Source organism: Dermochelys coriacea, chromosome 8 (genome assembly GCF_009764565.3).
Source record: "Dermochelys coriacea isolate rDerCor1 chromosome 8, rDerCor1.pri.v4, whole genome shotgun sequence".
In the NCBI taxonomy this organism is placed as follows: Eukaryota; Metazoa; Chordata; order Testudines; family Dermochelyidae; genus Dermochelys; species Dermochelys coriacea.
The window spans coordinates 37,063,305-37,085,252 of record NC_050075.1 but is presented as its reverse complement, the minus strand read 5'-3'; the positions used below and the strand labels follow the sequence as shown (position 1 = coordinate 37,085,252).

General features: G+C 53.7%; 1 protein-coding gene across 1 annotated transcript in view; it reads right to left on the bottom strand.

Annotated features, from left to right (window-relative positions):
• Nucleotides 1-21,948, bottom strand: part of SLC4A9 (solute carrier family 4 member 9) — a 48,104-nt gene that overhangs the window by 12,694 nt on the left and 13,462 nt on the right. The window contains exons 11-15 of the mRNA XM_038412585.2: nt 19,978-20,249; nt 12,415-12,470; nt 11,377-11,571; nt 9,949-10,062; nt 5,381-5,542 (exon numbers count right to left, since the gene is read on the bottom strand). Of these exons, the coding sequence (XP_038268513.1) occupies nt 5,381-5,542; nt 9,949-10,062; nt 11,377-11,571; nt 12,415-12,470; nt 19,978-20,249 (799 nt within the window). The remainder of the gene's footprint in view (nt 1-5,380; nt 5,543-9,948; nt 10,063-11,376; nt 11,572-12,414; nt 12,471-19,977; nt 20,250-21,948) is intronic.

Genomic DNA, 21,948 nt, shown 5'->3' with positions numbered 1-21,948 from the left:
ATGGAAGGTGTCGCAGGATCCACACAGACAGAACATCTCGATGAAACACACTTACTGCCACATAACTGTTCCCTCATCTTCAAATGAGACACAGCTTGTCTGTGTGAATCCCACTTTGGGGGACTAGCAAGCAAACCTCATCTAGAAGGTGGTATTGAGGAGTCCCAGTGGCCCTCCCAAAACTGCCGTCCTATCTCACAGCCATGCTGAGGGCCATCATGTTTAATGAAAGAGAGGGGGGATAACTCTGCATGGCTGCCTCAAGATCTCAGGTATGGGGATGTTGCTGAAATTCACAGAAGAGGCATCCTAAGCTCTGGTGAATGAGCTTTGATACCCAGAGGAATATCCCCTTGATCATGTGAGAGCAGGGGCATGTGAATTGCACTGGGTGATCCATGTAGACACTCTCTTGGAAGAAATGGCTTCAGAAGCACAGCAGGGGAGACAGGACAAAGCCCTTCGGCCTATCCAGGCAATATAGCAAAGCCTTTGAGACATCCAAGGTCTGAAGTTTTTTCTCTCTGAGGAAGCAGCGGGGCTTGGGTTGGGGAGGGAAAATGAATAGATTGAGTTAACTCAAAGTCCAAGCCATCTCTGGGAATAAACTTGGGATGACGGCTCACCACCACCATATCTTTGTGGAATGTGTGGAAGTTGGGTGAGCGACAAGAGCTCATGGAGCACATGCTAATGTTATGGCCTTCCTGAGAATATTGTAATGTAGAGAGCTTTCAGAAAAAGGCTCAAATATGGGGCTCCATGAGACCGGAAAGGACAATATGGAGATCCCAGGTAAGCTGGAGCTCCCTGATTGGTGGATAAGTGTGAAGCAATCCTTTCAAAAACCTAGAAACAGCAGGATGGGAGAATACTGGGCCTCACTGGAATAGAGGACGGCATGGCAAAATCACTGCAAAATGGACCTTGATTGAACTGAATGAGAATCCAGAGAATTTCAGGTGCAGGATGTAATCAAAGATCTTGGGAACAGGGGTCTCCAATGCATCAAGGTTGTGCTGGGCTGCCCAAATTGAAAGCCTTCTGCACTTTGAGGAGCAAGTTTTCCTTGTGGAGAGCTTCCTGCCATGCAGTAGGACTTCTCATACCTGTAGGGAACAGTCATTAGCACTTCGCCAGCCAGCATCTGGGCCATCAGGTGTAATGAGTTTGGGTCTGAGTGAAGAATTTGATCTCAGCTTTGTGATATTATGTCTGGACCGTCTGGAAGTGCCATTGGAGACCGATTTGACATTCAGAGGCAAGTTATCAGCCAGAACTGCCTTGGCCAATCAGGATTGGTGTAGCTGCATCCTGACTGATTTTCCCTATCCCCCTACATATCAGAGGAAGGGGTTGAAATGCATACATGACACCTGGATTCAGTGTCTTGCACGCAGCCTGGGCTCATGCCTACTCTGGATCAAAAGACTGGACACATCATGTTTTCTTTGGTAGAATTTCCCCACGGGTGAAATTTCAGTCTGAGGATGGTGCTCTTCAGAGACCATGATTGTCTCAGCAGACAATCTGTCCCCAGTTTGCTGTTGGCTGCTGGGAGATAGGCGCAATTGGAGTTATCTTAGGAAGTCAACACCAAGTCCATAGTTTGAGTGCCTCTTGGCATGGGGTGAGGAATGGGCAACTCCCCTCTTGTTTAGATAATATATTGCAAATGTGCTGTCTGTTGGGTTCTGTGTACTGGAATTCCTTAAGGCTGGCAGGAACGCTTTGCAGGTTAACCTGATTGTCCTGCATTCCAAGAGGTTTATATGCAGTCCCATCTCTTGCTGCAACCACATTCCCTGTATTTGGAGATGGTTCCAGTGAATACCCCACCCTGTTCCTGATGTGTCTCTGATCAGGTCTTTGGAGGAGGAGAGGAGGAGTACGGTACTCTTCTCCACACATTCTGTGAGTCTGTCCATCATCCTAGCGAAGGCAAGATATGAGCTGGGATCCTGACATGCATGTCCATTTGATGTCTCATAGGGACACACTGACCTCAGCCAGTCCTGTAACAGGGATAGGTGAAGTTGGGCTAGTGGTGTCACCTGTGCAAAATGACATGTGGCCTAAAAGTTTGAGACAGCTTCTCAGTGTAATTGACGGATGTATCTTGATGTTGGATATTGTCTGTATAGACTGAAATCTTTCTTCTGGAAGATATGCCTTTGCCAATTTGAGTAGACGAGAGTGCCTATGAACTCTATCCTCTGTGAAGGGTTGAGTGATTACTTTTTGTAGTTTACTATCATGTCCAACTTCCTGAACAGGTCAAAATCTATGTTTAGGGTTGTGGTAACATCCTGATGAGACCTGCCTTTGATCAGTCAATCATCTAGATATGGATAGACAAGAATGCCTTGTCTCCTTACATCTGTGGCCACCACAGCCAGGCATTTTATGAAGACTCTCACTGGTAACAACATGGTATTGATAGTGGTTGGACCCTACTGTGAAACGTGACCTTTCTATGTGTCAGATGGATCCTGATACAGAAATTTGCATCCTGGAGTTTGAGAACCACAAACCAGTCTTGAGCCTGTAAAAAGCCTGTAAGCAGGTCGTTTCCTTTGAGAGAACCTGGGTTCCTTTCTTGGAGAATAATCAGCAGGTTGTTACTGGAAGTATGTGGGTGCTCTCTGTCTGGATTGAGAGAAGGGCTTCCACCTCAAGGCGGGGGTATAGACACTGGTGCTGGCTTTAGGAGTCACAGCCTGGCTGACAAGGGCACTGATGATGTGGATTTTGAAGTGAAAGGGCCTGACTTGGAGCTGATGTTAGTTCTGCTGGGTCCAAAGTGCCCCTCCCAGACTGCTCCAGAAGAAAAGGTTTTAGTCTCATGTCTCCTGGGTGTTTCTCCTTCTTGGCAAGAAGGACCAGCAGATAGAGCCACGGTCAGGTGCGGGGGGCTCTCACCTAAACAAAATAAACAACAGTTCTGCCTGGCAGGGCCAGGAATGGGACCATCCCAGGACTGGCAGGCTTTGAGTCCACCATATAAAGTGTGTGTGGGGGAAACAATAATAGGGGTTTAAAAAAACCGCAAAAGTTTGAGGAAGAAAAGAAAAGAATGTCATTCTAAGGGAATGAACCCTAAGTCACTGTGCGACAAATGAGCATGAAGAGGCCACAGGTTTGGTTCCATCTTGCTGCCATGGGCTGTAAGCGGGAACTGAAGAATGGTGATGGTATTCTGTCAGCTGGCAGGGGGTGGGGGACATACACAGCACAGGTGCGCCCCAACAGACACTGCTATCCAGACTCTAGTCTCACATGCACAGTGTAGAACGGAATCCACATGGAGACATCCCCAAAGAACAACACTATGCTCTGACCCCAGGAATCACAGGGAACTGAGCTCAGTGCTTTTTCTGCCAAGTTATTCCCGAACCAGTTTCTGTCACCATTCATCTGGCTCTAGGAGGTGAGTCTAGCCTGCACCATGGCCTCTGGAGGCTTCCTGCCAAATGCAGCAGGGCTTGTTTACTAAGGGCTGCTTGCACCTAGTTCTGGCACTGCAGCTCATTTCTCCTTCTCTAAGCTAAGCTGGCCATTTCTATCCAGCCTTCAGAAGCAGGCAGGGAAGTCAGACTAACACAACATCTGGTGCAGGGGTTTGCTCCAGTGAGGAAGGAGACTGGGTATCTTCCTGCTGGTAACTCTTAGGAGATGCCTTCGTAGGGCAGCTGATATGCATCAGGGAGGTGAACAAGCACAGCAAGAGCAATCGGATCAGTCAATCCCAGCTCAGCTAAACAAAACCAGGTGTGTTCCAATGGCCCAATGAACCTGTTTGTCTTAGCACAAGGTCTGGTGATTGGAGAAGGCTTCAGCCTTGGCTCTGAGTTTGTGCCTGTGCGAGCAGGTTAGGGAAAACCTCAGTACACCTCATGAGAAAAACAAGTGCCAGCAGGGCCCAGCCCTGGGTAAGGCGCCCTGACGGCCAGGGGCTAAGTGGCACGGCAGTGTCAGAGAGAAAGCTTCACTCTCTCATCCAGACAGATTCCTGCTAGTACGTGCAGCTGGGACGTCACTGCCTGTGACAAATAATGCCAGAGGATGCTAGGGACAGACAGGCAGCTGAGCCAGAGAGACTGGGGAGGAGCACAAAGGAAAGGTCCCTTGCTGGCATCGGCTGAAGGGAGGCAGTGTGGCCTAGTGGTTAGATCAAGACACTGGGAGGAAGGAGACTGGGCATTTAGTCCTGACTGATTCACCGTGTAACTCTGGGCAAGTCACTAGTCTCTCTGGGCCTCACTTTTCCCAGCTGTAAAATGGAGCTGACAACACTGCCCTTGTTCCCCACTACTGCACCCCAGCCTCCTGCCCCAGCCCAGATCTCCCTCCCGCACCCTGAATCCCTCATTTCTGGCCCCACCCCAGAGCTCGCATCCCCAGCCCAGAGCCCATACCCCTTCCCACACTGCAAACCCCTGCCTCAGCCTGGAGTCCCCTCCTGTACCCGAAACCCCTCATCCGCAGCTCCACCTCAGAGCCCATACCCCCAGCTGACACCGTCACCCCCTCCTAGACCCCAACCTCCTGCACAAGCCCGGTGAAAATGAGCAAGTAAGGGTTGGGTGAGAGCGATCGACAGAGGGAGGGGGATGGAGTGAGTGGGGTGCAGAGCCTCAGAGAAAGGGCTAGACAAGGGTTGTGGCCTTGGGGCAAGGACGGGGAAGAGGGCAGGGCAAGGGTATTTGGGTTTGTGTAATTAGAAAGTTGGCAACCTTAGCCCCGCCCCTCAGGGCCCCTAGAACAGATGGGATTTAACCTACTGGCTGCCAATTTCTGGGCAGACATGACTGTTTCCTTGGAATTAAGGAAACCCACAAGGTGTTGAACAGGGCAGCCGCACAAGCCTGTGTGATTCCCTCTAAAACAGCCCATCCTCCCATCCCCAGGTTGGCCTGCCCCGCACTGCCAGCCACCAGCCATGCCCAGGCCATCCTGCCCCACACTGCCAGCCTCCCATTATGCCTGACCCATCTTGCCCCGCACTGCCAGCCTCCCCCTATACCCAGATCCTCAGCACCACCAGCCTCCCGCCATGCCCAAATCCCCAGGACTGCCAGCCTCCGCCATCCCTAGGCCATCCTGCCCCACACTGCCAGCCTCCCGCTATACCTGGGCCATTCTGTCCCACACTGCCAGCCTCCCACTATACCTAGATCCTAAGCACTGCCAGCCTCCCGCCATGTCCGGGCTGGCCTGCCCGGCACTGCCAGCCTCCCACTATACCCAGTTGCCCAGCACCGCCAGCCTCCTGCCATGCCCCGGCTGGCCTGCCCCGCACTGCCAGCCTCCCACTATACCTAGATCCTCAGCACCACCAGCCTCCCGCCATGCCCTGGCTGGCCTGCCCCGCACTGACCTGGAGCCTGTATTCTTTGCGGTTGAGGATGACGGCGGTGATTTGCTGGTCCATGAAGATGAGGATGATAACCAGAACGGCAGGCACGGTGGAGACCAGGCAAACCCACCAGGGGTTCACTCCCAAGGGAAACACGACCCAGCCTCGCTGGGAGTTCGTGGGCTGTATGGGCAGTGCAAGAGGTCATATTGTACATTACAGGGCTAGCACCCTGCACTGCACTTACTAATGGGCAAAAAGCGCTTTGGGCAACATTGGGGTGGGCTGGGCTGGGCTGGGCAGGTCAGACCACTGGTCCAGACAGTTCTCTACTAGGTCTCCAGCAATGGCCACACACTGCTTCAGAGCAAAGGGAACTCTCACTGCCCTCCCCCTGGCCATTATGCAATGTTGCACCTGGGGGAAAATGCTTCTCCTGACTAACTGGAATGGCGTGATCTGTGCTCTGCACCATGGCAGTGGCCAGGCCCCGAGAGGCAGTAAGCAAGCTCTGAGCTGAGCCCTGGATGCTTGTTCACAGCCCCATCTGTGCTCGCTCTGGGCCATGCTCCAGCTGATTAACGTTAACCAACTACCACTCTTTCCTGTTATTGTGCAAGGGCATCAGTCCTGGCCAGGGAGGTGGGGCCAGTCCTCTGCAGTCACCTACTCCTGTTGCACGGCACATGGGGAGGGATCAAGGCCATGGTCTCACATTGGTACCAACCCAACATTCAGAAATCGTGAGTCAGGCCCACAAAAATTAATTTAAAATCATGAGACTTTTAGAAAATAATAAAAAGGGGGAAGGGTCTTTTTCTTTGCCTGCTGGATTTAAAACTTTTGAGTCACATTTTCAAGCTTTTCTTTGCCACCACGAGGGCTAGCAACACTTATTTTTTAAAATGAAAGCTGGAATTGTCCCTTATTCACATGACTCCAGGAGCTTGGGTTTGAAGAAAAATACTAAATTTGCAATTGTGAGCGCTGGTAACACTAGTTTCACGGCAGCCTTTGTGGGCCTGGTTTTCATAGCCCCATGGGCTGTCCATGTAGTGGAGATGTCTCTCTGGCTATGTGTTCATGCAAATCCAGATTCATGCAGGTGCCTGAACCAGTACACGTACAAATCAGGCACAAATTTGTGCACACATTTCTACATGTCTCCCTAGGGTCTGAAAACCAGGCCCAGTAGGGCAAATGCAATAGAGCCCTATATCCATGGTAAGAAGGTAGATATGGAGAATCCAGAAAAAGATGATGAATGCGAAAAGACTCAGTGCTTTAAAGATATGCAGGTAGAGAGAGCAGCGTGGGACAGTGGTTAGAGCAGGAGCGTGGGCAACATCTCCCGTTCTCCATTCCCAGCTCTTTCACTGACAAAATACGATTGTAGGCAAATTGTATAATTCCACAGTTAAAGCATCTCTAAAATAGGGATAATAGGACCTTCTGGCCTTAGGGGTGCTGCGTGTGCTTTAATTAAGAAATAGCTTTGGAGATCTATGGAGGGAAGCTGCCAGGGGCCCTAATCATTACAGATGTCCTAATACATCCTGGCCTTCAGCCAAAACATGTCACAGCAGCCACGCTGCTCAGGCCAGGGTGCCTTGCCCTGCCCCTTTCAGCCCTGGCATTTCCCCCACATTTGCCAGATGACACTTTGCCTTCAGCTTGGAGAATGGGCAAGTGGCTCCCTCATTAACCTGATGCACAGTCCATCTGACAGGGAGCTATGGGCCGCCATGGAGCCTGCACTCTAACTCTGCAGCCTCTGCTAATTCCTTTCCACACCCAGGCCTGGGGTCAGGGGAGGGAACCCAAGCCCAGACTTGAGCTGGTGTCTCCTGCTTTGCTGCGTGCTGTGGCATCATTCGCATGATTACATGACTGTTTAGTTGGGTCCAGTTGCTAAGCTGAGGTTATTTATAGATCAAGGGATTGGCTGGAGCTTCCCCCCTCCTCCTTTCTAAGAACAGCTCCAAAAGGAGAGCAGAGCTGGGTGTGTGTGCGTGTCAGGTTAAGGGGCTATAAAATCCCACAGTCCCTGAGTTTTCTGCAGATCCCTCTTGGCCCTGCAACTGCACAGAGTGCTGAAGGGAAAGAGCTGGATGGAAAACCCACAGGCCAGGTTGATCTTGGGTGTCAGCCCAGAGGACTCAGCGGAGTTACTCCAGGGAGGAAGGTGGCCCAGTGTGGGCAAAATTCTCCCTGCTCCACAGCATTGCACGTTCTGGATTTGTTCCGTACCCCAGTTCTCAGGAGCTGACTTGAATGTGGGGGAACGCACAAGGTGGGACGCAGCCCTGCACAGTCCCATCTGCACGGTTAGGGGTGGAGGGCTGGAGAACTGAGGGGTTACAGAGCTCCATGGCTCTGGCTTGCACAATGAGGTTTGAACAACCAGTGGGGAACTGAGCAGTGGGTCTGCGTGTCATCTCTAGGGGCAGTGTGGAGAAACCAGCCTGGAAAGAGAAGGATTGCCACAGCCTGGCCAGGCGAGGGAAGGAGGGGAAGGGAGAGGCCATAGAAAGCCATTATCATCTGGTGGCCTGTGACTTAGATGGACTTTTCAGAGCCATTGTAAGTGGAGAGCTCTTCGTGTCATGACACCACCACTGCAGCTTTCCCTGATTGCCCCCTGGTTGGACTGGCTCGGCAGGCCCAGGATTGGGCTTCCCCTGCCATTGCCCATTTGTTCCATGGCTAACTCAATGACAGTCCCCAGGACTGTCAATCTGGCCCCTATTCCTGCACCACTCAGGTGGAGCTGATGCTCTGACTCAGAAGGGGGCATTGAGTTCGCAGCCCGGAAAGGCACGGTCTCTCCAGGGGAAGTTCCCAGGTTCCATTTCTTGTTCCCTTCCTTTCTTTATGGCCTCCTTGATGGGTTGGAAAATTCTGGAGAAGGTTTCTGGCCTCAGAGCATGGGGCCTTGGAACAGTGGATTCCTTATCACCTACACTCCCAGTCTGCAGGGTACCCGTCTGAACCGGCCGTCTGGGAGGGGAGTTCAAGCAAAGGTCTCCCCTTCCTTCAGAGCTCCTCCTTATGCTCCGAGGGCTTCCTTGGATTCCCAGGCAGTTTGCAAGCTCTGCAGAGGACTCTCAACAAGCTGTCCAGCCCTGTTGGCTCCTGGGCTGAGCAGGTTCAAGGGCTCCTTTGTCCTGCTCTAGTTTTAGTGCTGAACGAGATGGGACAAGACTGTGGAGTACAGAGAATTAGATGGGCAGGCCTTATAGCAGCTGGTCCCGCAAGAGCCATCCAAACCCTGGAGCAGAGGGGGCAGGCCCAGAGCAGCACCCAACTGGACAGCATGGAATCCCTTTCTTTTACAGTGAATAGAGTGGTGCCCTAGATCCAGAGAGTGGGGCCAGCAGCAGGGCTGGCGTCACACTCACCACAGCCCACAGTCTCACTAGGGGCCTCGCTCTCCATGGCCCATGCAGGATTCTCTGTTGAGGCTTCCAGCAAGGGGGCCTGCTTGTGCCAGTTGCAATGGAGGAGTTTGTAGGGTGGATGATGCACTAGATGCTGGACTGAGGGACTCAGCTCATGTGAGGATCAGATCACCGTGATCAGAGGGTAACAGCTTCCAGCTGCTCCGACTCCAGGTGGGTGCAAAGCTGCGAGGCTGTATGAAGGGGAATGCCTTGTATTTCATTAACAGTCATCTGAGCCCAGGGCTGGCCCGAGGCTGGGGGCCCATTATAACAATGCCTGGACACTGTGGAGAATAGGGATGGGGGATATGGGCTGTGGCTCTGGCTGGCAGGCAGGGTTATGAGTGAGGGGCATCATGGGACCCCAGGCAGCTGCATCACTCATCTTTGCCTGTGGGCACCATTGCCTGAGCCATCCAGTCTCCAGACAACATGAGCCCTGCAGCACTTCCAGCGCCTGGGGTTGAGCAGCGGCAGGAATGACGTATCCTTTGCAGCAAGAACAGGCCAACTCAAAGCGATGTAGGACTAATTAACTGCTCAGTGGGGCTATGGACAGTCTACTGAGCACCTTTGCTGTGGATCCCCAGTGTCAGCCTTGGGGCTGTGATCCAGGAATACGCCCTCCAGCTCTGGCCCAGAGAGAAACGTGGAGGGCTCTTCACAGGAGCAAGGGCTTGCAAATCTCACCCACCCAAGGGATGAAAGGCAACATCGTGGGAACCCAAGGGCTGCATCTGATCTGCGTGGAGCAGAGCAGAGTGCAGCCATCTCCACTGTCAATGTGGGGGTGAGGCCTTTAGAGAATGCCGTTCGCAGCTTGCAATGCAGGCTGGCCACTGGGACCTGGATGCCCCTTTGCATGCTGGGACCTGCCACAGGCTGAATCCCTGAACTGGCAGAGAAGATGCACCCAGGCAGCCCTGTCTTCATGGGCTCTGCAAAAAGCCTCTATACGATGCATAGTTTGCATCAGAATCTAACATGGGTGCCCCATGCACAGTTCCTTCCCCATAAATCCATTATCACTACCTATATACATCATCCCAGCTACCCACATTCCATCGCTTCTCCCCAGGTATCCATGAGCTCCCCTTCCCAGCAGTTCCTCTGTTTCTCCCCATGCATTACCCAGTCAGTTCTCACCTTGAACTCGCTGGGGACGATGAGCTTGGGGGTCTCTAGCCCCAGAATGGCATCAATCCCACAGAAGATGAGGATGGCCAGGATGGTGGAGAAGTCGCTCACTAGCTTCCTCAGCTAAGGGAGCAAAGAAAGCCATTGGGAGGGCGTTAGCAGACGCCCCCAGGTAGGGCAACCAGACATCCCAATATTACCGGGACTGTCCTGCTGTTAGGGGCTTTGTCTTGTATATGCAACTACAGCCCTCCGTCCCCACGGAAAAAGGTGTCTCACTTGCTATCTGGGACCCGGACTGGGCCATGCTGTGCTTTATGCATGCTTAATTGTTGTGCACTCGGGGGGCAATCTGCACATCCCAGAGATACCCCTGGCCCTCTCCTCCAGGAGCACCCCACAGTGTAAAGCAAGAGACATCACACAACGAAGCTAGCACTTGCTTATGTTCTCATAGGTGATCTTGGTGACCCCCCTGCACTGGGATGGAGGGAATGCAGGAGATGAGGTAATAAGTGTTTTGAATGCCCCCTGTTGCTAGTTCTAATGATAGTAATTGGCAGCATAGGTCAGACTGCTGGGCTACGACCCTGCGGAAGGCTCACTAGGAAGCTGCGGAAGGTTATTTATGGAGAGTGTGGAATAAAGTCTGGTGGCTCATGAGCAGCAAGGCCCAGGCTCTCTGTCTTTCCTTATAAAGCCAATCTCCCATGTGTGCCCAGTATCGCACACCACCAGGGGAAGCCGCTAGCTTTGATTAAGGGCAAATAATTCTGGTGGATGCACTAAATTCCTCTTGGGCAGGATGAAGGTGAAGCTGAGGCCCCAACCCCAAAGAGGAATCCAGGGAAGGTTAAATAGCGCTTCTTTCTTGTCTGGTGGGAGCTGGGAAGCCCAGTGTTACTGAGGAGGGCTCCCACTGTCTTTTGGGGCGGTGTTGGCCCCCATTCAGAATTGGGGCCCTGAGTTCTATTCCGAGCTCCCCTTCCCCAACCGCTGTGGCCTTGGCTGACATTTTCAAAAGGGGCCACTGATTTTGGGTGCCTCCTTTGCTAGGTGTCCAGCTTGAACTGCCAGCAGTGTTCTGTTGGGCGCCCGCAGGCAGTAAGCACATTTGGGAATGTTGGCCTCAGTCTCTCCGAGCCTCAGTTTCCCAGTCTGTAAAATGGGGATAATGCTGCTTACCCATTTGGTGCCACCACTCTGAGACCTATTGGGGGAGGCCCTGTATGTGTGTTGGGGTGAGATACATGTGGCCAGGAGAGAATGCAGGAGAAAGCTGTAGAGCTGCAGGTGTCTACACTCAGCAGGGGGAGCAGGGGCTGTCTGCACAAAGCCATCTAAATGTACAGAGCCTTGCACAGGAAGAGACAGCTGCACCCTCCTCACAATGCTCTCGATGCTGACAGAGCAGGGGTCGGGAAGAGAAACACTCACGGCTGTGGGGAAATAGCAGCTGGTTTTAAAGCTCTTGAGCTTCATGGAGCAGAGGAACGTCCCCAAGAAGAGGATGAAGGCCATGAAGGTGATGTCAGGAATGTAGTTACAGCTGTTCCCCACCAGGTGGCCTCCCACTCTCAAACACTCTGTCCGGGTCAGCAGGGACCAGTTTGCAGTCTCTAGACCCCGCTGCTGTGGAGACAGAGAGAGACATTTCAGAGGCAGAGGAGAGCCAGCCAGCTGGACAAGAAGAAAACCCCACAGGCCAAAGAGAAGGGATCAGAAGAGTCCAAGCCAGCACCATTGGTAGATGACGGTTGGGTGGCACTGACTGAGGATGGCCAGTTACCTGCAGCTTGGTGGCGCAGTCACAGGTGGGGGAGGAAAGCACACTTGGGACTGGCTAGTGCTGATGAAAGTTAGAGGCTGCTGCTCGTGCTGGCCATTTGCTTGTCTGTATCTGTCCATCCGTCTGTCCCCTGTTCACACCGGGCTCACTGAGCCACGTGTTTGTAGACAAGCCTTGAGGGATTGCACCCCAGGCCTGCTCCTGAACAGGGCTCATCCGGCAGAACTTCCTGGGCCATGTAGACACATGCCCACGTGCATGGCTCTTTGAGGTAATCGATGCACCATGGATTAGCAGCTGCCAGGCTGTTCCCAGAAGGCAGGCAGGGAGAAGCAGCTGTGGAAGGAGCATCCCCTCCTAGCGGAAGGGAAGTGCCCCTCTGTGAGGCTGACACCAGTGTCCTTGGAGCCCAGGGTCACCGTCTGGAAACAAGGTCACCATGAAACACGCAGGTCCTCCTATGTAAGGGGGACAGAGTCCCCCATGCAGAGCCCCTGGGTGAAAGGCCTGGCCCAGCACCATCACTTTACTGTCTAGTCACTGAGATAGTCTGGTCCTGGGAGGGAGCCAGACATCCAGTGATACCGACACTGCCCAGGAGCACAGGGAGCCCTGCTCCAGAACACGCCTGCGAGGACCTCAGCATCCCCTCGCTCACCCCAGCGGCTGGAGAGAATGGTCCTTACCATCCCAGTACTGCCAGGGGGTGGGAGCAGCATCTCAGTCAGCATGGAGGCGTTGCCTGCAAGAGATGAACTGTCAGACATTTCTCTTCCCCTCCCCAAACCATGGCACCAAGCCAGGGTCTCCCTGAGTGTTCGCAGTGGGTTTCAGAGGGCTCCGGTCTGGGGGTGGTGTGAGACAGTGGAGCAGGTCCCCGGTCATTAGTGTTGGGCATGGGGGTGTGGACTGTGCTGGATGTCAGCTATCAGCAAGGCTCCTCCCCATGAGCCTGGGGCTAGCGGGCTGTTGTTGGATAGATTCATAGATATTATGGTCAGAAGGGACCATTCTGATCATCTAGTCTGACCTCTTGCACAATGCAGGCCACAGAATCTCACCCACACACTCCTGCGATAAACCTCTCACCTATGTCTGAGCTATTGAAGTCCTCAAACCATGGTTTAAAGACTTCAAGGAGCAGAGAATCCTCCAGCAAGTGACCCGTGCCCCACGCTGCAGAGGAAGGCGAAAAATCTCCAGGACCTATCCCAATCTGCCCTGGAGGAAAATTCCTTCCCGACCCCAAATATGGCGATCAGCTGACCCCTGAGCATATGGGCAAGATTCACCAGCCAGACACCCAGGAAAGAATTCTCTGTAGTAACTCAGATCCCACCCCATCTAACATCCCATCACAGGCCATTGGGCCTATTTACCATGAATATTTAAAGATCAATTAATTGCCAAAATCATGTTATCCCATCATACCATCTCCTCTATAAACTGATCGAGTTTAAACTTAAACCCAGATAAGCAGACTTCATCTCCTAGGGATGGTGCTAACTGAGAGTCAGCCACATGGGCAGCACATATAAGACGCCAGGGGAGGCAAAGCCTCCCCCAAAAAGGCCAACCACGTAGGGGGGAAATGCTGTGGATATGGCATGGGTCACCCCTCTCAAGGCGTGCTGGCCTGCCACCACCTTTGGAGTGCCCGAAGTGAAGCTCCATAGAAGTGGGGGTGGCCACCGGTGCCCAGACCATGGCCCTGCCTGTGCTCCGCCTTTTCCTGTGAGGCCCCCCTCCACCACTTGCTCCTCTGTCCCCTCCTCTCCTGTCACTTGCCTAAGGCAGGAAAAGGTGATGGGGGCATGGCCCCATGGCCTGCCATGTTCCAGAAAGGAGGTGGAGAGGAGCGAGTGTAGGGTGGGGGACATCGGGGGAGGAGGCAGAGGAGAGCGAGCAGCAGGTGGGTGGGGTCTTGGGGGAAGAGGCAGAGAGAAACGAGTGGGCGGGGCCTTGGGGAAGGGGGCGGAGAGGAGCAAGTGGTGGGTGGGGCCTCAGGGGAAGAGGCCGAGCAGGGGCAGGGCCACGGTCCCAGGCAGCAGTGTCCCCCCAACTTCTAGGGAGTTTCTGGCACTCATGTGTGAGCCTCCCCAAACAGAAGACTCTCACGCCCCTATACTAGACATGCTAGGCACAGGAACGGCTAAAGCAGGGGCCATGGGGTCACCCCTCCCGCAACATCCCTCTAGACCCAGAACTGTCCCTGGGAGACACCCCACCACACACACACACATGCTCGTATGGCACTAGAGCAGTGGTTTTCAAACTTTTTTCTGGCGACCCAGTTTAGAAAATTGTTGATGCCCATGACCCAGTGGAGCTGGGGATGAGGGGTTTGGGGCATGGGAGGGGCTCAGGGCTGGGGCAGAGGATTGGGGTATGGGGGTGAGGGCTGTGGGGTGGGGCCAGGGATGAGGGGTTTGGGATGCAGGAGGGGGCTCTGGGTTTGGGGAGGGCTCAGGGCTGGGGCAGGGGATTGGGGTGCAGGAGGGGCTCAGGGCTCTGGGGTGGAGTGAAGGCTCTGGGGTGGAGCTGGGGATGAGGGGCTTGGGGGTGAAGGAAGGGGCTCCCTGTTTGGGGGAGGCTCTGGGCTGGGGCAGGGGATGGTTACCTCAGGCAGCTCCCTGTCAGCAGCACAGCGACGGGGGGCTAAGGCAGGTGTCCTGCCTGTCCTGGCACCGCGCTGCGCTCTGGAAGCAGCCAGCAGCAAGTCTGGCTCGTAGGCACAGGTCCACAAGCGGCTCCGCGCGGCTCTCACGCGCCGGCACCGCCCCTGCCCAGGTCCCATTGGCCAGGAACTGTTCCTAGTGCGCTAGTTAGATCAGAGCTAGCACTGGTGTGCCTACCCCCGCTGGAAATCATACCACCAGCTCCAGTGTAGACATACCCACAGTCTCTTCCACTCAGCTCCCCTCCATACCTGCCCCTCCTCCCTGGCCCTCCCCCCAGCACTTTTCTTTCCATTTAGCTCATCCTGCCTATGGAAACCCACAAACCATATAGTGGCACTAACAGGATTTTGCCACCATCCCCTGGGTTCCTCTGCTGGTGTGTTCTATCCCTTCCCGGCCTGTGGGAGCTGTTATGGGGCTTCTGCCCCAGGGGATTGTGCTAGAGCAGTGCTTCCCAAACTGTGCCCCACAGAACATTTGCTTGTGGCCTGCGGGGACAGCACATGGGGCTGTCTCCGTTTCCTCATTTCAAGTGGCTTCTCTTGGTGTCCCCTAATTGGAGGTGGGGCTGCTAGCACTGCCTAGAGGTAAGGTTGCCTGACACTTCCTGTTATAAGACCCAGTTTTCAGCTGCTTTAAAGTTGGGCAAACTGTAATGGATCAGGCTGAAATGTTTCATGCCAGGCACCTGCCTCAGGCTGATGATTGTTGGAAGGGTTCAGCTAAAATGCTCCAGCCATATCTGAGAATGAAGTCATGGGAAACGCTTTGTTTTGCCCATATTAAAAATTCTTAAAACTGTTTCCTTGAGAAGCTCTCTGCTTTGGAGCAGGGACTTGAAATGAGGCAGGGAGGGTCGCTCTGGTGTCAGAAACGGGTGTGTTTTACCAGCACCCCAAAGTTGGCCAAGTTCTGTAAGTCCTGGGAAAATCACAGTTCACACACTCTCAGTAGAGGTTTCCTAGAGTCTAGCACCTAAATTCTCAAAGGATTCCAACTGCACTGAGCATGCTCCATCCCCACACCATTCATATGTGCTGACCAGACCGCACATGCTCTGTCCCCCGAGAGCAACTGGACATGTCTCTCCTGTGTGCTTGGTGCACCTCCTGCTGGAGCACGGAAGAGAAGGACCCTGCCTGACTTCAATGCAGAGGAGTAGAGTGGAGGCAGGAGGGATAAGAGTAGAGGAGGGACAGGGAAGAGTCAAGAGACAGATCTCAGAAATGAGCCCAATTCAAAGAACTAAAAGGACAATAAATTAAGCAGGGAAAAGGGTCACAAATCAAAAGCAGCTAAGTGTCTCTAATCAGAACCTTGCCACTAGCAGATTCTCACCACAGTGAAATCCAGAAATCAAAGCAGAGCCATACAAGACTGGCAGCTCGCTGATCACAAACTGGGAGAAGACAGTAGGAGACCCCATGTGCAATGGAAACCCAGAGATAAGTGATTGTGCAACCAACCTGACAGAGGAGAGACTGAAAATTAGAGACATTTCTGCCCCACACCTCCTGATTGCGAGGCCTGTCGGAGTGGCTGCCTTACACTATCCACTAGCAAAGGACTTTCATCGAGATGTGGAGGAGGTAAAAAACTGCCTGACTGTGGGACAAAGCGAAGAAGCACGGAGAGCATCCCAGCTGTGCACCATGGCGTCATCCCTTCAGCACAAAGCCCAGCTGTGAAGAGGGCGATGCAGTCAGTGCCACGCCAGAGTGGGAGAGGAGGCTGGCCTGTCTTCTCAGGAGATGCTCAGTAGCTCAGCGCAGTGGGAGCAAAGTGGCTGGATGCCCAGACTCATGTCACAGACACACCCAAGGGCAAGGAAATCCCTGCATCAGGAGACCATGAGAATTTGTCCCATTGCTGAGAGCTACAATGGTGGAGCTGGGCTCTTCCAGGATCCTGAGATTTCCCTGGGGCTGGCATGTGGCCACGTGGGGTCTGGGTTATTCTACAGCTGTACTGAGAAGCCAGACAAACAATAGAGTGAAGGGTTATGAAGAAAATAGCCATGTCCCCTCCCCACTCTGGTTCAGGGGAGAAGAGGGTTTGACAGTCTTCGGGAGTTTGCTGACAGATGGGTACTGCTAAGACTGTCTCTAGAAGTTTGGCTGGGAGGGGATGGTGCAAGGGGAGCAGGAGGTTCCTGGCTTCCATAGAACTGGGGTTGAGGGGTTGGGGAATGGACCGAGGCCGCTAGTGTTCTGCTGAGCCCCTGCCTCGCACGGCCACAGCAAACAATTCTCCTCTCCCCCCGGGAACAGGAACACCCACCCTGTAGAGAGTTGTGTTCCTCCACAAAGGACTGGCAGATCGAGACCGGGGAGCATGGAGGGGATGGACCCGAAGGAAATCTGAGTCCATGGGAGACACTGGGCAGATCAATGCAACAGAGAGAGAGAAATTAGCAGTAGCAGAAAACAAGCCCAGCACAGTTCTGATCGGACTCAGGATCTATCACCGCATTGACTCCCCCTGCTCTCAGTGCACAGGAGACTGCCCTGGACTGGGGGGAAGGGCTGGAGTTCAGTGTTTCCATGAGGGTCATGACCAGGCAGGCGGGTGCCTGCTCCGGATCCCTGCAGGGGACAGACTTCTGCGCTCTCCGGATGAGCTCACACCCAGGCGGAGATGCCTCCTGCATGAAGATGGGACCCTGGCACTGGAGCCTGTAACACTTTAGTTACTGATACGGACTCTCCCCCTTAACTCTGTCTGAGCATCCAACCTTGTATCTGGGGCCTGCAGTGAGTCCTAAAAATACATCAGGATGTGACTCATGTCAATGCAGCATGGCTCTCTGTCACCCTCTAGTGGTGAGGCCATGTAAGCGCTACAGGAGCATCCTCACAAGTACATTCCTCATATCCCTTTCCATGTGGACATGTGCTGTGTTTGCAACACAGACATTATACAGCAGGAAGGTGTCCATGGGACAATTGCTCCAGTCACATATGGACCACAGTGAAGGTCTCACCCTCTAGGGACTGTGCTATTGTTGGCAGGGCTGGATACACAAAGCGGGTGGCTCTGTTAATGAAGGGATGCCTTGTACTACCATCACTTTTCTGGTAATAACCCGACTCCCAGAGGATGGGGGTTTTCAGGAGTTAATCAAGAGCCCAGAGGGGTTGATTGACCCATTGCTAGAGTCACAGTTGCTGGAAAGCAGGTTCATCCAAACTATTTGGTGATTCCCCAGGCCTGGCTCCTACAGTCCCCAAACTCAGGACTGGTTCACACACAGAACAAGAGCCACATTCTTCAGGGAATTCTCTGCAATCAATATTTCACCCAACTCAGTCTAACCTATGTCAAGGTGTAGATCTGCTCTAGAAAGTGACAGTCCCATGTGTACTGAGCCTCACTGAAACCACATCCCATTTACTGAGTTCACACGTAAAGAGATTCTGTCCCTAACTGAGAGCCCTGCACACTCATCCTGGGATCAGAGAGGCAAGCTGGGTTTTGTCTTTCTCATACGCCATCGTCAGTTGTAAAAATCCTGCAGGCCTGATTCTGCCCCCTGTTATGTGCTGCCATACAGACCTACCCTCAGGGACATTTGGTCAGCCCCTTTGCTGTTGCTGGCATTGGGCAGGCATCTGAGAGCCAAAGGTAGCCTTGTACTCAGTTACCAGCTCTGCGGATGCTGCACCAGTCAGCACACAGCCCAGCTCCCTCCCTTGCAATGGTGCTGGCCCACAGGGCTCACACAAGTAAGAAGTTGTACTGTTTGCCACTGCGTGGGGAAGGCGTGACTGATATGCCCAGGGAAGCAGCTCTGTTTGATCAGAGGGGGCCATTTGGCATTTTCTACCATTGATATGGCTGTTGATTCTCTCCATGCTTCACTCTCGTCCACCCTTGACTCTTTTGTCTCCGTCTCCCTTCACAAGGTCCCATACCTCCCAGCCTCCAGCCCTGGCTCACCCCCAACATCCACCTTGTCTGTTTCTGCTCTCGTGATGCCAAGCATGTTTGGCCGAAATCTCGGAACCAGGCTGACTTCCTCCACTACAGATTTGTTCTCTCTTCCTCCAGTTCTGCTGCCTTCCCAGCCAAATGCCTCTACTTCTCCACCCTGACTGACTCTCACTCCACAATCCCAGCCCCCTTTGATACCTTCCTCAAATCCTCTCCCCTTCCTGCCTCCACTTCTCTCTCTGCATGCGCTCACTCACTTCTTCAAAGAGGACACTGACAAAATACCTTCCCCTCCCATCTGTAAGATCTGGCCTTTCCTATCCACCCACACAGCTAAATATCCGATGAAGTGAGCTGTAGCTCACAAAAGCTTATGCTCTAATAAATGTGTTAGTCTCTAAGGTGCCACAAGCCTTCCTTTTCTTTTTGCGAATACAGACTAACATGGCTGCTACTCTGAAACACAGCTAAATCTGTCACCCCGGCTCTAATCATCTTGAGTTTTGATTACTGCAACACAGGGGCGATGGAAGCTCCCTAAAAGTGGACCCGCCCTCCCATGCCATCCCTTCCCCTGCCCTCACACCGCCCCTTCTTCCTGATGTCCCGCCGTCATGCCACCCCTTCCCCCTGCCCCGAGTCCCTGTCCCACCCTTTCCCCCAAGGCCCTGCCCCCACTTGTTCCTCTATGCCTCCTTCCCCCCATCGCTTGCCCTTACGGATGGTAAAAAATGATGGGGCCTTGGCCCCCCACCTCCATTCCAGCACCCCTGCTGCAACATCCTTTTCTTTGGCTTTGACCGATGCAACCTTGCCCTGTGCCTATCTGTTCAAAACACTGCTGCAAAGATCATGTTTTACTTTGACCATATTACCCTCCAATTTGCATCTCTCTGCTGGCTCCCCTTTCTCCCCCACACCCAATAGAAGCAAGTCTCTAAGGTGCCACAAATACTCCTGTTCTTTTTCCAATAGAAGATGTTAATCTTTACTTTTGAGTCCCTTCCTGGCCTGTTCCCACACTCTGGCTCATCTCTCATACATCATTGAGATGGTGATCCCTATCTCGGATGGGCCCAAGCTGCCAAGCTTCATTGCCCACTGGTTACATTTTCAAACAAGCCCCTTCGTGCTTTCTCCCCTGCTGCCCGCATGCTTGGGAGGTGCTCCCCATAAACATCTGCAAAGCTACCCCACTGTCCACCTGCAAATGCCTCTTTACATCTCTCCGTTGCCGTACTGCTTGCACAAGGCTTAACAACAGGCGGTCGGCTGGTGTGCAGAGACCACCCAGCCTATCATGCTGAAGTACTGTCTCGTTGTTTCCTTATGTTCCCCGTCAGTCTGAATTTTGCCCGTTGTCTCTTGTCTCAGTCTGTCAGCTCTTTGCGGCAGGGACTGTCTTTGTGTCCTGTGTCTGTACAGCACCTAGCGCTTGGTCTGTGCCCATGGCTCCTAGGTGCAAGCACAATACGAATAATAACACCAGTTCCTTTTCGGAGGGCACAAGCACTGCAGAACTGCTGCTTTCTAAGACCTGTTCCAATGCACAGAGCTCTGCCCCAGCACTACTGACAGAAACATGCAGCCGCCCAGGCAAACGGAGATGCAGGGACCCTCCCAGCCTGCTCCTACCTGTGCCAGACGAGTTACAGATGCAGCCGTAGAGGGTGACATCATTGATCTTGTAATCCCAGTTGACAGGGAAGCTGCCTGCCAAACTCAGCATCTTCTTCACGGCGTCATAGATGAATATGAAGCTGATGAGGGCACAGAAGCCTTCTTCAGTGAAGCGGGTAAAATACTGCACCAGGTAGCTCGCTTCGGTGGCCACCAAAATCAGTCCGAAAAAGGCCACCCAGAGGCCAATCCAGAGGCGGAATTCCAAGTAATCCAGGCTGTAGTCCCTGGCGATGGGATGGGTCCAAGTGTTTCAATGAATCAGTCACACACAGAACATGACACTTAACTCCAATCACTAAGGCTATGACTTAGTCACGGGTATTTTTAATAAAAGTCATGGACAGGTCACGGGCAACAAACAAAAATTCATGGCCCCTGACCTGCTGTGCGGGGCACCTGGGGCCAGCGGCACCAGCTGCCAGGGGCCATGGTCCACGGCTGCTCTGGCCAGCCAGCCAGGGACCACTGTCAGGGTCAGAAGACCACAGCTGCTCCGGCTGGGGACCGCAGCTGCTCCAGACAGCCGGCTGCCCAGAGACCGCTGGCCAGGGTCGCGGACTGTGGCTGCTCCGGCTGTTCGCCTGGGGAGTATCACTGCTCTGGTTGGCCCACCCAGGGACTGCTGGTGGGGGCTGCAGACTGCAGTTGTTCCGGCCGCCCGCCCAAGCACCACTGCCCAGAGCCATGGACTGTGGCTGCTCCAGCCAGCCTCCCGGGGACCCCTGCCAGGGCTAGTGGACCGTGACTGCTCTGGCCGGCCTCCTGGGGATCGCTGTTGGGGCCAGCAGACCACAGCTGCTCTGGCCGGCCTCCTGGGGACCACTGCCGGGGCCAGTGGACCGCGGCTGCTCTGGCCAGCCTCCTGGGGACTGCTGCCGGGACCAGTGGACCGTGGCTGCTCCGGCCACCCCAGGACCACTGCCATGGGCCACCAGAGCAGCAGCTGGTGTGGCTGTCCCCAGAGACACTCCAGCAGCAGCCTGTGTGGCTGTCTTGGGGACCACCTGAGCAGCTGGCCCCGGAGCCAGCTGCTTGGGCGGCCCTGGGGTCAGCCACACTGGCCCCCACAGAAGTCACGGAGGTCGTGGAAAGCCATGGAATCCATGACTTCCATGACCTCCATGACAGATACAGAGCCCTACTAATCCCTAATAGCAGCATGTCTGCCTGTCTTTAGTGCCACCTGGCCAATGAGCTCAGTGTGCTGGATGGAGCTCAGAGAATCACAAAAATGCAGGGCTGGAAAGGGCCTTGAGAGGTCATCAAGTCCAGCCCCTGCGCTGAGGCGAGACCAAGGAAACCTAGACCAGTCCTGACAGATGTTTGTCTAACCTGCTTTTAAAAACCTTCAGTGATGGGGATTCCACAACCTGGCCTGGAAGCCTGTTCCAGAGCTTAACTCCCCTTAGAGTTAGAATTTTTTTCCTACTGTCTAACCTAAATCTGCCTTGCTACAAATTAAATCTATTACTTCTTGTCTGACCTTAAGTGGAATGGTGAACAATTGATCACATCCTCTTTAGAACAGCCCTTAACAGATTTGTAGACTGTTATCTGGGCCCCCCAACATGGGCAGCGGGTATAATAGGCAAGGGGAGGCTCTGCCTCTCCTGGTGCTGCCGCAGCCACCGGAGTTTTGGGGGCAAGTTTTTGATTTATTATGCCCCATGCAGGTTCTGGGGTTGCTGAGGAGGTGGTATGTGCTATTCAGCTTCTTGGTAATCAGTAATCTCTCTGGACTGAGTAGCACATACCACCTCTTCAGCTGCCCCAGAACTTGCATAAGGCATAGCAAAAGCTTCTTCCGGACCAGAGACACTTTGCCCTGGGCAGCTTGGGGTCTGGAGAGGGGAGGTGCGGCACAGCTGCTGCTGGTCTGGGACTCCTCCAGGCAGGTGGGAGTGGGGCCTTGGGGCTTCAGTC